Raw genomic sequence first — 17476 nt, forward strand, 5'->3', positions numbered from 1 at the left:
CCGGTAGGAGAGACGCAGTCTCCTGCAGGGCCAGCACTCGGACTGGGAATCCTTGAAGTTGAGGCCTGCAGTCTGGAGTCTGCTGTGTCGGTAGCCGGTAGTCCACCGCATTGACGAATCACATCAAAGTGGAACACCAACTCAGGGTCAAGCTAAACAGACATGTCAAATGTCGCAGAGTCGACGACAAGGAGCCGCAAAGGACACTCAACGAAAAGAACAAGAATAAGAAGAAGAAGATGACGAACAAGCAGCAACATCTTACCGCAGCAAATTCGCTTCGACTGTGCGCTAACAGCAGGGAACACCATAATATTTTGGTTGCTCCGCAGGACTCGCAGAGCCAGAGCGAGTGAGAGAGAGAGAGAGAAGGAGATAGCGCGATAGGCATAGTGTTAGTGTGAGCGAGGTAGGCAGAGTCGCTGCATTTTCGATGGAATTTGAAAAGCGAACAATTTATTCATGAGCAATTAGCCACGGTAAGTGGAGAGGAGACCCGATCGAGTCCTGTGGCGGTCGTCGTGCATCCCGGCGTAAATTTGTGAAAATTAAGTCGTTCCGGTTAGAGCGTTCTAGGTGGGACTTCTGTAGCAATTTTATTTGTATCGTAGGTGTTGTATTTGTCAACATTTAGGCACCAGCATCCTCGCATCCTCGCATCTCTCAATGCTCTGCTCGTCCCAGTGGCACCGGATTAGACGATTTGTGGGCACGCATTTGCAATGCCTACTGCAGCACTAATTGGGCCCTGGCTGGAACTCGATGCGAAGAAAGGTAATTGAGAAATTAGAGACAGAGAGAGAAAGAGAGAAGATAGAGTGAGTTGAAGTGGGAGAGAGAAAGTTAATGTGAGAATTTGCAGGATGTCAACAGAATGTGTTAAGGATGTGCTAATTTTTTGCTAAGCAGAGCTTGCTGGGACTTAGGAGAGACATGGTCAGAGCATGAGAGAAAGAGATGGCATGAGAACAAAGCATTGAGATTATACTCTATACAAAAGCAATAAGAAAGTTGTCTTAAGGCTTTCAATATTTTCTAAAAATATACAATAAATTATATTTCATATTTATATATTATGTATTTATTAAATTATTATTATTTGTATTAAAATAGATTTATATAGCTTAGTAATATATAAAACCCTATTTTTATTTTATTTCTTAATCCTTTAAAAAAATTAGTGTTGCTTATTATATTTTCTTATTAATATTTACATATTTCTCTTTTCATTATAAAATATTTTCCTTATATATTTCAAAATTAAGTCTATATGACTAAATATAGCATATATTCAGTCTTTACTACGCCACTGTCTTCATCGATTTTTAAAGTGTCGCAAAGGTCTCAAAGGAACCACCCCAAAAAACTCAAAGAAAACGCTACTCCCAACCTTACGTTTTTATACAAACGCTACATAAGAGCGTTAACGTTTTAGTACACACGTAATGTGCTTAAAACAACTAGACTTTGCACGTAAGCAAACAACTTCTAACGAAGTGGCAACGCCATATACCATAAATAACTACGAAAAACTACGAGTTCTGGCAACACCAAGCTCAATGGCGCGCACTTTTAAATTTAAAGCATGAGGCTAAAATCGTTTTTTTAATTGCAGCAAAACCAAAACAGCACAATTAAAAAGACATTACTTAGAATTTAAATATAATATGTATAAGTATAATTTTTTTATTATTTATTTATTATAAAACTTTGTCCTTAATATGGCATATTCTTGCGTTTTTTAGCCGCTGCAGATTTACTCTTCAATTGATTGCTGCTATTTGTGTTGCTCGCATCGTTTGTCCAAATGGAAATTATGCCACTTTCGCCGCCTGTGACAAGCAAATCTCTGTTAGCATCGTAAAGACTCTCCCGTACAATTTGTTTGTTGCCCACAAAGTTTGTGAAGGGCTTGAGGGAGTCCTTGACCGAAGCAGTCACAGAACGCAAAATCTCACTAAATAGAAAGAAATTTGGAATTATGTAATATACCAGTTAAGAATTATATATTTACCCTCGATTGATGTTTGTGCCCGCTAGCAAGAATAAGCTATTGTCCTTCATACTGTGAGCATTGATGAGATTAAAATTAGCTGGGCTTTTGCGTCTTATGCCAGCAACAATATCAGAACGTTCAAAGGATAAGATCGTATCACATTCCAAGCATTGAAAGCTCTTGAAATCATTTGTGTGCGTAATACAAGTGATGATATCCTGATCATTAGAATTCTGATGCCAATTGAGCCGATGCACACTACTCTCTGTATTCATTGTGCTGCGCAGAGCCTCATCTTCATCACTTTCCTTGATGTCAAAGACATTTATTAACCCATCTGTGCTGCCAGTGCAAAGCAAATCAGGATATTTGCTATGAAACCGAACCGAAGTCACATCATCCGCGTGGCTTTCATTGTAGACGCCCAGTTGTTTACGCTCTCTTATATCATAGAAGACTAAAAATGCATTATCCAAGAACAGTTTCGTGCCGCAGCAAAGGATTCGGCTATTCGCATTGCGATCGAAGCAGCTGAAGGTGTTTGGCACTGGAGGCGATGTTCCACTTTCACACTCAAATCTCGCTTGTTCACCAGTTGTGCGCAAATCGAAGAGTCGCACGAGTCCATTTGTGGTACTCACCAATAATGTGTTCGCATTGTCCTCCATAAATCGAACGCCACAAATTGTGTTTGTATTCTGGGTGTTTTGCAAAAGCGGCACATGGTCTTTCTCTACTGTAGTTAGTAATCCTCCTTCACTCAAATCGTAGATCTTAACTTCTGTATTGGACAACCCTGCTACAATTCGCGTAAATCCAGTGTCTGCACATAATCCCAACACATAGTCCTGCTGTAAGGACAACACCGCTTCGTCTTTTGTGTATTGGGCGCGAAATTCTTTTGCCAATTGTAGTGGGCTACAGGTGTCCTCGTCCTTAATGTCTTCTTCATCCTCTGAGCTCGGTAGTTCCTTAGCTGCAGCCTCTGTAATGATTGTTGTTAATAACATTCCAATTGACAATAACCATTTTAAATACCGTCTAAATATTCAATAAAACTCATATTTACGTTTAATATACAGAAGAAGAAGAGTCACACGTGCCGGGACCAGGGCTACTCCATAGCTCGCAGAGTTGCATTCGCATGTTTTTAAGAGATATTTTTATGACGTCACATATGTTAAGCTGTTATTCTTAACAGAATTGCAACGATAAACATACGTTAAAACGATAAGTCGATTAAATTTAATTTCAAAAACTGATTTGAAATTTCCAAGATAACTTTAATCTCCATCAAAGTAATTTGAACTTGATTCCAATTTCGAAAAATAAATAGACAACATTTGAGCTTGTTTTACAATTTAATATCGCTTTATAATATTATACAAAAGTGAATTTACAAGAAGCCATTCATGTACCTAATTAATCCTGTGTGTATGTGTGTGTGAAAAATGTTCGTTGAGGTTTCTTGATTGCTTGCTTGACTTGACTTTAGTTATTCTATTAAATATATATATATATATAGGTATTTATATATATAATTTTTACATGCTTTTATGTATATTGGTTTGTCTATGGGTGTCTGTTTGACTGTGCTCTCATACAAATATATATATATGCAAACACTATAATGTACATATATTTATATTAATATGGCGCTTTTTAAACAGCATTATCATAATCAACAAAAAAGGATTTTTAATTCCTGCGCAATTTTCTTTAACATGAAGAACTCTTCCATCTCTATCTCTCTCTCTTTCTTCGGCATCAACAAGCAACTATATATATTCATTAATTAGTTATATGCGTGTAACTATCGATTCTATTATTCACATAAAATCATCGTAATCATCGGTAAAATCATTGCCGTACTTTTGATAGCCATCGATATCCTAAACAAAACAGAAATATTGGTAGTTAATAAATATTATGTTAATCGATATTCAATATCTAGTTGACCTACATCATTTTCTGTGCGCAATGAAACTTTTCCCTTGCCCTTGACGGCAGGTTTCTTGGCATTCGCTTTTTCCATTTTAAGCTTTTCCGAGTGTAAGCTCTCCACACTCATTTTGACCTTCTTAATGTCAGCAGCGCTCACTTTAAAGGGGACATCATAATAATTATCAGCATATATAGTATATATGAGATCGCTTACAGTTTACGCATAAGCTGCGCACTAGATCTTCTATGAATTGTGGAAAATGTATGGATTCTCGGTATTGAGCAACCTTCCAGCTAAGCGTGGCACCAAATTCCTTAAACTCCTCTTTACTCTGCGGATTGAAGGCGTCGAGGCCACCGCCTATACTCGTCACGCCGAATGTATCGAGGGCACTCTTTAGATCCGATTCTTCTTGAATCTTTTGCAAACGCAGCTTTTCCGCCAATTTTTCTTCGGGTGACAATTCAGCCAAACGCTTCTGTTCCTCCTCCTCTTTTAGGCGCTATGAATTTTAATTTTTATTGTTATTATATATATAATATAATTTTAAAAACTCACCTCTTGTTCCTCCAATTTCGCTTTTAGCGCTTTATTGGGTTTAGTTTTGACTGGCGCTTCTGTTTTCGTTGGCTTCTCTTCATCTTTCTTTTCCTCCTCATCCTCCCAGCTTTCCTGAATATTAAAAACTGGTTAGTTTATTTATTACAGTTAAAAGTGCATTTGTAAAGTGCACACGTGTACATTTTGAAAGTGAAAACAGTTTAACAAAAGAGCTAAAAAAAAACAAGTTTAGATTAGAGATGCACGCGTGTTGGATTAGTTACGATACGACACGAATACAAAATCGTAACATTGCGTCGTCGATATAGAATATAGAATATAGAATATGAAATGTTCAATATTTTTTTAAGCAAATTTTTAATACATTTTTTATTATTTAATTTTATATTTATTTAGCACGATATAATATTACTAGTGATGTCGTGCACATTCGTGTCACGCGTTTAACTCAAGCCATCACTGACAGCAACAAAAGTTGCTGAGCAACACAGCAACAATTGGGTTGCTTTAACAATATGGTAGATGCGTTTTTTTTTCAGAAATTTCTTTTTTATATAAAACAAGTATATTTACCTTAACGTCTTCGTCGTCATCTTCACCCTCCCACTTGTTTATGTTGTTAGCTGCATTCGGACGTATTACAATTTCACTCTCGGCGGCGGATTCTGCCAATTATTAAAATATATCGTTTTTGGTTAATACATATATACATAGGTTTATGGGACTAAAATAGCTAAAAATATACAAAAATATCAAGGTTGGGTGCATGTTTCCTTTCTTGTAGGAAATGCGCTCGAGGAGTAAGAGAATGTGTGTGTGGGGGAGAAGGGGAGGTGTTGGGTTAGGGGCGCCACATGCGCAGCGCCCACGTTTTATGTTTGATGACGCATCCACGTGCACTTACCCCAGTCGTCGGCCATTTCAGTAGAACTATTTGTATTTGTTTTTGCCTAAATATGTTGTGCTAAGACGTAGCAATTTGTATAATTTTAAGCAAAATTTAAGCAACAATTCCGTGTGGTTGTCTATGTAAAAAATTTATCGAAACTAGTGATGTATGGAATATTCGAGTATCGATTTTTGTCCCAGCGATATGTATATGTATCTTACATCGATATTTCATTTTATATGCGATATATCGATGTATTAAAAGCCAATTGATAGTTATATAATTAGTTAATTAATATTTATATTATTATTAACTCCGGCTATTTTTGACTCAAATTTAGTGACTTTAAGGCTTGTCACTTTTTAAAAATGCATTTTCAAATGTTCTCACTGCGTAGCATCTACACATTTGATTGTTGAAGATGTAATCGATATGATTATTTGACTTGAAAGTCAAGTTATTTTTAAACATTTTTATGGATAAAAAGTTCTATATATATAATAAAAATAATTGTATTTAATTATAATTTCTTATGTATATAATAATTGCATTTTTTCTACACATATGTACATATAACATTTTAGTTTCGAATATCATGATATCGGGTATATATCGATCAATTTTATGTTGATGGCAGAGCAATCCAATAGGATGGCAACACCTCAGGATCGTCCTCCATCTCAATGACCTTTCTTTTATCCATTTGTGCATTAGATTTTAGTTCTACAATAAATTCATCATCCGTCCCAGCTTCTACAAGTGGATTGGGTTTATGTTTTTCCATATGTCTTCCCATATTCCGCTTCCATTTAGTTATAAAGGAGCATTCATTGCATTGATATGCAATGCCTTGAAGGGGCTTAATCTTCTCGTGAACTTGCAAATGCCTTCGCAAATCGTAAGCGCGCTTTGACTCATATTCGCATTGATTGCATTTAAAGCGTTTCTCTGGCAGCTCCTCCTGCGATTGTGTCTCGGAGCATTCCGATGGAGCTGTGTATATTGTAGCCATATCCAAATCCGAATTTAAGAGCTCGGCATTTATGAGCTCAACTATATATTCCTCGGATGACGGATCATTTTTCACTTGTGCCGACTCATATACCTTGTCGTAGACAGCCTCAAGGGTTTCCTCGCAGACTTCTTCACAGGTTTCCTCTACTGCGTTCTCCACTTCGACATCTTCGTCGGGCTCTTCATGTTTCCGCATATGCCGCCTCATATTGCGTTTCCACTTGGTTAAGAAATTGCATTCGGAGCATTTGTACGCCATGCCATCAACGACTTTTACTCTAAAATGTGTTTGTTTATGCCGACGCAAATCGAAGGCTCTATTCGATGTGTAGCGGCAGAGCTCACACTTGAAACGCTTCTGTGATTTTCTCTGCGGTGCCTCATTAGTCTTCTCCAAAGGCAGCTCCAAGATTACATTAGTGTTTAGTTCCTCTACAGCTTCCTTTAGCTCATCATCATATTCACCTTCCTCTGCTTCTATAACTTCCACTATATACTCCTCTATAGTCTGATCCTCCAGTTGTTTGCCTTGCTCCTCCTCCTCCTCCTCCATCGTTGTTGCCACACTTCTTTTGTGTTTCTCCATGTGGCGTCCCATATTGCGTTTCCATTTGGTTACAAATTGACATTCGCTGCATTTAAATGCAGTTCCCTCCACTGGTTTCACCCGTTCGTGGCGCTGTTGATGGCGCCGAAGATCGAAGGAGCGATTGGTTGTATAGTTACATTGTTCACATTTGAACGCTTTACCTCGCGCATTATCCAACATTTCGTTTAATTTGCTTTTGATGATTTTGTTATTTACATTCGCTTCTAAAACAGAAAACATTAAGATATTAATATTTACAGTCTTTCCATTAAAATACAGAATTTATACTTATGACCAATTGTACATCACACGGCAGTCATATGTTTTCTATCTTATTCTTTTATTATTTATTATTCTTTAATTATAATTTTTGTAAATTCTTAACATTTTAAGCTCAATTATTCTTAATACGTCAATAAAGATAAAAAAAATGCAGCATCGATATCGCATTCGATAAATATACTTGCATGTTGCCAACTATTCTTAATGTGTAGTATTATACCGATGATTTTTATGCCAATCGTTTTAGGCTACCATCTCTAGAGTCTATACCAGGTCTTTTTGGAATTTGTTGCGAACACCGCGTGGTGTTTATGCTAGCAATTCCTTTTATTTTCCTTTTCTGTGCCGTGGAAAATAAATAAATAACTACAAAAATGAGTTTGTACAACTTTAAAAAGATCATGGTGGTCCCACCAGCAAAGGTAAGCATTTTAATTTGTTTACGTCTATCGAAGCACCCAGTGCAGGCGGCTACATAACCTTACATCTAATGTTTACAAAATGCGTAATATAAAATTTATATATTTATTTATATTAATGTGTTTTACAGGACTTCATCGACATTATGTTGTCCAAGACACAGCGCAAGACACCCACCGTCGTGCACAAGGGCTATAAAATATCGCGTATTCGTGCATTTTACACGCGCAAGGTGAAATACACGCAACAGAATTTTCACGATCGTCTTTCGCAGATAATACAGGATTTCCCCAAGCTTGATGATGTGCATCCATTCTATGCAGATTTAATGAATGTGCTGTACGATAAGGATCATTACAAACTGGCGTTGGGTCAGCTAAACACGGCTAGGCATTTGATCGATAAGTAAGTGAATAAGAATACTCTGTAAAAAATACAGATATATATAAATCATATTTGTAGTGTGGCCAAGGACTATGTGCGTCTGCTTAAGTACGGTGACTCTTTGTATCGCTGCAAGCAGCTGAAGAAGGCTGCTCTGGGTCGTATGGCCACCATTATGAAGCGTCAGGCTTCCAATTTAACATACCTCGAACAAGTGCGTCAGCATTTGTCACGTTTGCCGACCATTGATCCCTATTCACGTACCATCATCATTTGCGGCTTTCCCAACGTGGGAAAATCTTCGTTTATCAACAAAATCACACGCGCCGATGTTGAGGTGCAGCCTTATGCCTTTACCACAAAATCATTGTATGTTGGTCACACAGATTACAAATATCTGCGCTGGCAGGTAATTGACACCCCTGGAATTTTGGATCATCCGCTTGAGGAACGCAATGTCATTGAAATGCAGGCAATTACTGCTTTGGCTCATTTGCGTGCCTGTGTCTTGTACTTTATGGATATATCAGAGCAATGCGGTCACTCCTTGGAGGACCAGGTTGCGCTCTTCGAGAGCATTAAGCCTCTATTCACAAACAAACCACTCATATTGGCCATCAACAAAATTGACATACTTCAGCTCGAGGATTTGCCTGCAGAGCGACAAGCGATAATCACAAAGCTGCAGGAGGATAAACAGGTGCCTGTTATGTTTATGTCAACGGTGCAGGAGACAGGTGTGATGGAGGTGAAAACGGAGGCTTGTGAGCGCCTGCTCTCCTATCGTGTGGATCAAAAGATGCGCACTAAGAAGGTGGACAACATACTGAATCGCTTGCATGTGGCTATGCCTGCACCTCGTGATGACAAGGTTCGATCTCCTTGTATACCAGAGCAGGCGTTGGCACGTCTTGAGAAGAACGCTGTGAAGGCTGAGCGTAAACGCAAACTGGAGAAGGAGATTGAGGAAGAGATGGGTGATGATTACACTCTGGATCTGAAGAAGAACTACGAGGAAATTGCAGAGGAGGAGCGTTACGATGTGATACCCGAATTCTGGGAGGGTCGCAACATTGCGGACTACATCGATGCCGACATCTTCGAGAAGCTGGAGGAACTGGAACGCGAGGAGGGACTCCGAGAGGCTGGTGGGGTTTATGCAGTGCCCGACATGTCCATGGACGAGACACTCAAAGAGATACGCGAAATGGCCAAACAAATCCGTGGCAAACGTTTCGAGTTGCGCGACGAAAAGCGTTTGTCATCCAGAAAGAACAAGCCCATCATTCCGCGTCACAAGCAGCCCAAGGTGCGTGATCGTTCCGTCAAAAAACTCGTGGAAACCATGGAAGGACTTGGTGTGGATATGTCTGGCAATGAACAGGCCAATTTCACGAAATCTGTTATGGACCTGCGACGTGGTGTTGTCGCTGTTGGCAGCAAGACGACGCCCAAGCAGCCGCTGCTCGACAAAGAATCCTCAGCGGTGGTCAAGAAGACAGGCCAGCCATTGAAGCGTAAGCCGACACGTGATACGCTCGGCATCAAGGATGTTGCCATCAGGAAGAAGGCACAGATCATGGCAAAGCGCGACATTGCGAAGAAGGTGACACGAATGGGTCTTAAGGGCGAGGCGGATCGTTTTATTGGCACCAAAATGCCAAAGCATTTGTACTCCGGCAAACGTGGTACGGGCAAAACCGATCGTCGTTAAGTGCCTTAGATTTACCTATAGTTTTATCCTTATTAATCGCTGTACAAACTGCATCCTAGCAAACATCTATACAAAAGAAATGCAAGTTTTCTTAAATAAATATTCAAATGTTTGGAATATTTATAAAAAATAAATTTTTGTTCAATATAGGGTATTGGCTAGTCAGGATATTTGAAGGTCATCTTAATTTTTGCTCGCTGCCTGTTAATGAAAATTAATTTTTAACATTGAGTTTTCGGCGCTGCGGCAAAGCAGCTGAAGCTGCAGTGTAACTGACCTATTGGCCAACTTTGGCTCGCTGTTAACTAACATGCAAGGCTCTCTTCTCTGTTAACTTAGCTGCTCCAGCTGCTGGTGCCGCTGCTTCTGTTAAGTTTGTCGCAGTGAGCGTGGGAACCAAACAGTTGATGCCGTACTTTGAACACGCGCGCAGGCTTTCAGCTGCGTTCAGCTGTTGCTCGGCCAATAAATAGTTAATTCACAGTTCGCGTTTAAGACAAAATCACTTTGGATACAAACGATAAGCATGAAATAAACGTAGAATATACAATTGATTTGTTCGGCTGTCTACTGAAATGTAAATTGAAATGCTAAGCAAAACGCATCAAGTGTGAGGCTAATCAAAGTGGCGCGTGTTTGGCAGCAACAGCTCATTGCGTGTCAGTGTGTGCGTGTGTGCATGTGTGAGTGTGTGCGTGTGTGTATATGTATGTGTGCACGTAGCTGTATGAACATGTGTATTCCCTTTGTGGCTATGGCAACAACATCAACGTAAGCACACGGCTCCATTAGCAAAGTGTGTGGGTTACAGTTATTCTTGATGTTGAAGCTGTGTTTGTATGTTTTACGCACGCCGCGGCGCGTTACAATTACGACGACAAGAACAACAAGCAAGTCTGTAGCAAGAGCAACAACAAGAATAACTGTAACTGCTACTGCTGCTGTGCTGCTCACGTCTGAGTCTTCCTGGCGTATTTTTTTTTGAGCAGCTGCGTCTACTGCTGACTTTTTCTTTTTGAAGCTTTGCTTTTGGTTAGCTTAATTGACTTTGCTAGCGCCACAGCGTGCCTAGCAACCTTTTGCTCCATCGCGCACACAATATATACACAGTTATGCATATACTGCAGCTGCTGCTTTGTGCACTATATATACATATGTACATCGGTATGTATTTACATATCTACAGTAAAGCCTGTGCTTAACGTGGATCATTTTATGCAGCTTCAATTTCCCTTTTTTTAGAATTTTTAAAAAGCAATCATGCTTAAACTCTATTTTATTTTTTGTTTGTGGTGCAGCAGCTTTTGGAAATATTAAACCTAAAAAAGAATTCGTAAAAAATGCTCTCATTATTTGGCTAATCCTGGGATCCCATTTAATATGCAGTTCGCTCAAGTGAGCTTTTACTGTCTTCGTGCTTGAAACCTGCGCTGACAATTTCCATACAGTTATTTTAAATAATACGCACAAAAAAAGAAAGAAAAGAAATAGCCGCATTACCGTTAGCCCATGCCCGAGTGCCGACTATCATCGCACATGGCACAAGCAACAACAAGCAAAAGAATAATGGAAGCAGAACAAACACACACACTTTTACACATACAAGAGCCATTTTGCATATTGCTCTCCTTGTGTTGCTTCGTAGTAAACATTTTTCCGCTTGGCTAACGGAAGCAGTGCCATAAAACGCTTCCAATCCGACGTACTCATATGGCTATACACCTACAGGGACACAAACGCACACGCACACTCACACGCACACTAGTTCTTCGTAAATGTTCACAACAAAGTTTTTGATAGAAAACAGATGCTTGGACTAAAACATGCAACAGTATCGCATAAATAACAGACTAAGGCTAGCCAGATTGAAAAAAAAAAAACAAAAACAAAAAGAAAATCAGAAACAAGCAGTCCAACAGGAACAGTAAGAAAGTTAACAGATTGCGAGCGTAACAGCAACAGTAACATTAGCAGTGACCGCGAAAGCGACAGCGGCAGCAGCAGCGCTCGTTCTCACACACACTGTTAACACTGACCTATTGCCCGCATTGAGTGCGGTGAGTGGCCCTATCATGTAACGTAACATTAACAGCGCACTGTTAGAGGGGAAGAGAGGTATGCTGCTATATTCTAGCTGACAGCAGCGCCCTCGCTGTCAGTAGTGGCCGAGACTTCGATCTGTTCACATCGTTGGGGGGACACATACCCTTTACCGAATGTATATGATACAACAAACAAACAAACGCATATACACACGTATACGTATACCTACGCAAGTAGAGAACGGTCGAAAACTGCGCGGGTCGTTCCTCCTTCGGCTCCTCTTCCTCGCCTCATCCTAGTAAGTGAGCGGAGCGAATATCAGTGTTTGTGTGTATGCACGTTGCGACTTCATAAAAAATTCAACATCCTACAAAAGAAAAACAACAAGATTGCCAGTGGTATAAAATAAATATACAAAAAAGTATAAATAAATGTGTTTAAACAATGAAGTGCAAGTGAAACATAATATTTAAACGTTGAATAAAATTGCGGACTAAAAATAAAAAATCAACGTAAACAAATTGTTTGAATTTACTTTAAAATAATAATAAAATAAGCCAAATAGTCGAATAAACAAACTAGAAAACAATAATTTAACTTTAAATTAAACAGCAGTGTTGCGTTTTCTAAGAAAAGTCAACATAAACAATTCTTGAAATTAATTTTAAGATAATACGGAGTCGTAGTTACACACACACACACCTGCATCTAAAGTTTTTACGCGCATTTTGCTGCTATTGTTGCTGCGGCTGCTGCGCTGCCTAACTGTTAACTGTCTGTGTGTTCGCCTATGCTTTATCTTTTTCGCGTTCGTTTTTATTGTTTTTTGTTTGTTTCGAGCCATTTATTTGCTCTTTAACGCTGGATTCGGAGCTACATTTTGGAGCCTGTCGTTCCGGCTGCTGTTACATACACTCTCTCTTTCTTTCATACACGCACTTGCTGGCTAGCAGGCAGGTACACATACATGCAAAAAAAACTTGCCGCAAACCGTTTGCCCAGCACTTGACGTGCTCATCTATCTGTGTGTGTGTGAGTGTATATTTCGTTTCGTTTTTACATAAAGCGAAAAAAGTCCAACACATACTTTTACTTTTTTCTTGTGTGTTTTTTCTTGTAATACACATATAGAGATGTGTGTCTGTGAGTGTAGCGAGTATATGTACATTCAACAAATTGTTGAATCCAGCTGTGCCTTGTGATTTTTTTCTTCTTCCACTGGTGCCTCTGTTGCTGCCTCTGCTTCGGCTGCTGCTGCTGCCTGTGCTGCTACTGCTGTATTCGCGTCCTTCCCAGCATTTCACGCCCACTACTTGCGGCTGCTTCCGACGTCGTCAACAAGTTGAAGCTGTTGCCGCTGCCAGAATTTCAATTTGTGTGGCAACACGCCTCGCTCGCTCTGCGTGCTTGTGTGTGCATGTGTATTCGTGTGCGACGCCTTGAAGTATGTCAAAATTTTTGTGAGGCTCTCAAAGCTCTGCACAGATAAATTATGAGTGTAAATTGCCGTTGTTGCTTCGTGTCTAAGTATTGGCAACGTTTACGTGCATATAAATCTATAGATATATAAATATATATATATATATATATATATATATAGATATATATCTATATATATATATATATATATATGTTTGTATATCCACTCAAATCTTTGCTAGCTTTTTTGAGCAAACGTTCTTCCGAGTTAAGTAAACGTTTTTTTTCGTTCAGCATAAAATTTGCTTTAGAAAAGTTTTTTATTTGTATAAAAGCTAAACCAACATTGATTCTACAGTAAAGCTTCAAAGGAAGCGATTGTACAGTACAACATTTATAGTATAGTAAAGATTCTACAATTTGACTTCTTTTAAGTGAAGTTTCACTGTACACACATACATGCATATATATACATATATATGTATATATGTCAAGTTATGCATAAAAATCTATCAAGTTTCACTCTGACTAGCTGACAATTGCTTTTGCAGGCTTCTAACTGAATTTCTTTGTTATTGGTCGCCCAAATGTTCAATACCCAGACCCGCCGCCTATGCCTTCCCAGTTACGCCTTGAGCCTAAGGCGTTAAGCCTTGTCTAGAAGCTGCTCTATGATTTATATACTACGAACATACATATGTATGCAGTAAAAGCAGAAGAAATGGCCTGGCTGCTAATTGGAAAAGTCTACTGCTTAGTTGTTTTTGCTGCTGCGTTCAGCAAAAAAAAAACACCCAAAACCCCCATTTTCTACGCCGTCGTCTATGAGTCTGCTCGCAAAGAGGATGAAATATTTACCTAATTAAAATTAATGCACAATTAATTGTCAGCAAAATGCTGGCAACATTTTTTTGTTACCAAAAAATATATATATATATATATAATGAAACATTGCCGTGCAAATAAACAAATGACTCGTATCGTATATATACAAGCTTTATATGCCACATATTTAGGCATATATATGTATTATATGTATGCATATATGGTACATGTTGTATATATTGTACACACATGAGTGCGCAAAAGAAATAAAAACAATTTGTTGTGCTTTGAAGTGTATACGCATTGAGGAGGTGTTTATGGAAACGGTATAAGAAATATATATACATATATAGATATGCACATCTATATACAAACATACATACATACGAACCACAATTCGAAGTTCTCTACAGAATTCCCAGGGGACCCGAAAAATTCCAAAGAACTGCCTTTATTTTGTATATTTTTGATTGTCAGTCTAAATTAGCTTAACAAAATAGAATGTTGTCTGAAAAAGAAGGCTGTTGAACAAGTGTTGAACAACGTTTAATTATGTGTTTCGGAAGTGCGTGAAAGACAGCAGCTGAAAAATAAATATATATAAAAAAAAACAAATGTAATAAGTTTTAGATGTTTTGAGTGTTGATATCCAAATAAAATAATAAATAAAAAAAAACAGTAATAGGCGAATTATATGATTAATAACATTTTATAATTATAAAATATAATATAATATTCACGTTAATCTAAAGAATTATTTAAATTAAATTTTAATAATAATATAATAATGAAAAAGTGAAAATGCCATGATAAATAATAAAATATTAATAAAAGATATTAAAATTATGATAATGAAAAAAAATATAATTTTAATGTCTAAAAAAAAAAGATGAATACAATACAAAATTTCTAAAATTTAATAATTACTAATAATAATTTAAGAAAACATCAAAAATATCTATAAATAATACAATAAAAGAGAATATAAATAAAATTAATTATATAATATATAAATAATTTAATAATTATAACAACAAAGGCTTTCATAATAATAATAATAATAATAATTCATAATAAACATAATAATAATAAGTTATATAATATTTATAAATCAAATATGACTAATAACAGATTTTATTAAATAGTTTGACAACAATTAAAACTCAAATGGACAACAATTTCAACTGGATGCAAATATAAAATTACATATAGAAATATGTATACATATATGTATCTACATACTTATAAGGAGACCTCTTCCATCTTCAAGATTTAACAGCCTTAAAACAAAAGCGATATTTATTAAGCACACAACAAGCGATATAAATACTATAATGAACAAATGTGAGTATTTATTTGAATAAAATAGTTATCTACTATATATTCTTAAGCTGCTTACAATGCCGTGTATATAAAACCTAACAATTGTCTAATAAATCCATCACAGATTTAAGCCCCCAAGCAGCTATAACAAACTATCAGAGCCAACTTTTTATCTACAGTCTAAGCTAAATTTTTGCATTGAATAGATATCAGATGGTGTGCGTGTGTGTGCTTGGCCTTTAATCTCTGCCACAGGCTGCAAGTTTGTATTTGCCACAGCTTAGGACATGCTTTCGCATAAGCGACGGCTGGACATGCAGGCCGAAACAGGTCGTATGTGTGATACAAAATATAAGAGGCCAACAGGGCGTATGTGTAACGCAAAATAAAATATAAAAACTTGAAATCAAAGTTGAAATACTTCAGTCTCGCTGAGCTCAGCTCAGTCTAGAAGCTGTTTGAAAAGTTTTGTTCAAATACATTGTTATATATATATATATTTAGATATATGTAATGTATACACACGCATTTATATATATATATATATATATATATATATATATATATATATATATATATATATATATATATATATATATATGGGAAGATAATTGTATACGACTTGCCTGACGTCTCATTTTCTGCCTTATAAACATCCGTTTGAATTTTTCGGCCATCCCTTTTCGGCTTTCTTCTTGCCTTCTTTTCGCCTGCCCTGTCAATGGAAATGTATTTTAAAGTTTCGCATAAATCTGTGCACAGGACCTCAATATCCTTAGCGAAACACCGAAAATGTTTATTGTGTGCGGGTCGAATGTGTATTTTTGGTTTTTTTCTGGGAACGCGGCAGCTGCACTGCTGGCTACATATCGCATGAATGTCTATATGTATATATATACATCTATATATATATATATAAGGTAAATATACATACATATATATACACATATGGCAGCATATTGTGTTGGCAGCATAAATAATACAAATCTGCGTGGCATTGGCATGCGAATTTTGTTAGCTGCGTGGCTGGCGGCACGACTGGGCCAAAACCTTCTGAGCTTAAATCACAGGTATTTTGGCACGACTACACCTGAACGCAACTGTCTAAATTGTTAATCAAGCGGCAAATGCCAAGTAAATTAAACGTTTTTAATGGGGTTTGCCTTACGGGAATATACATAGCTCAGCTATCATATGTCAGGCTCATTTTGCTGCTGAAGGGAAATCAAAATTTGTTTAGAGTTGATTCCATAGGGCTCTTGATTTTAAATGAAGATTTTATTCGCTTTGATTTACAATATTTGAGAAATTTTCAATGATTTAGTTTAGCTAATTTTGTAAAAAATTGAATTTCTTTTTTTTTTTGTGGCTTCAAAGAGAAGAAGGACCTTTCTGAGCCCTTTTTTAATGTTTACTTATAATTATAATTGGGTTTTTTTCAAATTATTGTAAGATTATTGTATTTATATATGTTTATATACCTTGAAGTATATTTATAACTGAAATAATGTTAGAAGCTTATAAAAATCCAATGAATTTGGCCAACGTATGTCTCCCTCTATCCATTTCTACTTTGCACAACTTTCGTGTGCGTATTTCAGTATATATTCATCTTTATATATGGATGGATATTTCTCTCACTCTACCATGTAGACAGATGGATAAGCAGAGAGATTTATTTGTGAATCTATGAAAATATTTGGCAATTGGTAGTAAGATAATGCCTCGATGATCTGGTCTATGGTAACTACTGCTGTTACTGCTTCTGTAAATATTCGCCCCCTTTATTCATTATATCTATCTATCTATATATTTCAATTTCTAAAATGTGTCCAATTATTCCATAGCTTATCTAACATTTTAGCTATCTTACTGTCTCTATCTAGCATAACTAAATATCTGAATGTCTGTCCATCTATCTAATTGAACAATCTCTTTGCAATCTTTTCACTTTTAAAAACTTCTTAAGATGTATAAAAGTTTTCGCTCAGTGCATTGGCTGCCACTGTGACACAGCTTCTCGCAGCAATACGCAGCACAAGGACATGTCACACGGACACAAATACAGCTAC

General features: G+C 37.2%; 5 protein-coding genes and 1 long non-coding RNA gene across 9 annotated transcripts in view; 2 read left to right on the forward strand and 4 right to left on the reverse strand.

Annotated features, from left to right (window-relative positions):
• Positions 1 to 1714: 1714 nt before the first annotated feature.
• On the reverse strand, positions 1715 to 3111 carry LOC111593871 (WD repeat-containing protein 89). Its single transcript, XM_023306932.2, has 3 exons — positions 3035 to 3111; positions 2015 to 2981; positions 1715 to 1957 (listed from the first exon to the last, which is right to left on the reverse strand). The coding sequence occupies exons 1-3, from the start codon at positions 3057 to 3059 to the stop codon at positions 1717 to 1719; spliced, it is 1233 nt and encodes a 410-aa protein (XP_023162700.2). The 5' UTR covers positions 3060 to 3111; the 3' UTR covers positions 1715 to 1716.
• Positions 3112 to 3358: 247 nt separating this feature from the next.
• LOC111593857 (eukaryotic translation initiation factor 3 subunit J) lies at positions 3359 to 5569 on the reverse strand. Its single transcript, XM_023306904.2, has 6 exons — positions 5407 to 5569; positions 5076 to 5167; positions 4500 to 4613; positions 4155 to 4443; positions 3960 to 4096; positions 3359 to 3888 (listed from the first exon to the last, which is right to left on the reverse strand). The coding sequence occupies exons 1-6, from the start codon at positions 5420 to 5422 to the stop codon at positions 3826 to 3828; spliced, it is 711 nt and encodes a 236-aa protein (XP_023162672.1). The 5' UTR covers positions 5423 to 5569; the 3' UTR covers positions 3359 to 3825.
• A 388-nt stretch (positions 5570 to 5957) lies between these two features.
• LOC111593869 (zinc finger protein 254-like) lies at positions 5958 to 7383 on the reverse strand. Its single transcript, XM_023306930.2, has 2 exons — positions 7283 to 7383; positions 5958 to 7218 (listed from the first exon to the last, which is right to left on the reverse strand). Exon 2 carries the CDS (start codon positions 7172 to 7174, stop codon positions 6014 to 6016), a length of 1161 nt encoding a protein of 386 aa, XP_023162698.2. The 5' UTR covers positions 7175 to 7218; positions 7283 to 7383; the 3' UTR covers positions 5958 to 6013.
• A 148-nt stretch (positions 7384 to 7531) lies between these two features.
• Positions 7532 to 9892, forward strand: LOC111593827 (nucleolar GTP-binding protein 1). The gene is made up of 3 exons (XM_023306860.2): positions 7532 to 7698; positions 7827 to 8101; positions 8159 to 9892. The coding sequence occupies exons 1-3, from the start codon at positions 7651 to 7653 to the stop codon at positions 9792 to 9794; spliced, it is 1959 nt and encodes a 652-aa protein (XP_023162628.1). The 5' UTR covers positions 7532 to 7650; the 3' UTR covers positions 9795 to 9892.
• A 156-nt stretch (positions 9893 to 10048) lies between these two features.
• The window catches only part of LOC111593945 (pneumococcal serine-rich repeat protein), a 91352-nt gene continuing 83924 nt past the window's right edge, over positions 10049 to 17476 (forward strand). Inside the window, exon 1 of one of the 4 annotated variants that reach the window (XM_023307035.2) lies at positions 10049 to 10404. The gene's annotated coding sequence lies outside the window, so the exon portion shown is untranslated. Of the gene's footprint in view, positions 10405 to 11889; positions 12136 to 15276; positions 15426 to 17476 lie in introns of those variants that run through there. The other 3 variants (XM_023307037.2, XM_023307036.2, XM_023307034.2) reach the window with 3 other exon arrangements.
• LOC111593947 overlaps positions 14478 to 17476 on the reverse strand; it is a 68093-nt gene continuing 65094 nt past the window's right edge. The window contains exon 4 of the long non-coding RNA XR_002751077.2: positions 14478 to 14664. This is a non-coding gene — a long non-coding RNA (uncharacterized LOC111593947). The remainder of the gene's footprint in view (positions 14665 to 17476) is intronic.

Source organism: Drosophila hydei, unplaced genomic scaffold (assembly GCF_003285905.1).
Source record: "Drosophila hydei strain 15085-1641.00,03,60 unplaced genomic scaffold, DhydRS2 tig00008122-arrow-pilon, whole genome shotgun sequence".
Lineage (NCBI taxonomy): Eukaryota > Metazoa > Arthropoda > Insecta > Diptera > Drosophilidae > Drosophila > Drosophila hydei.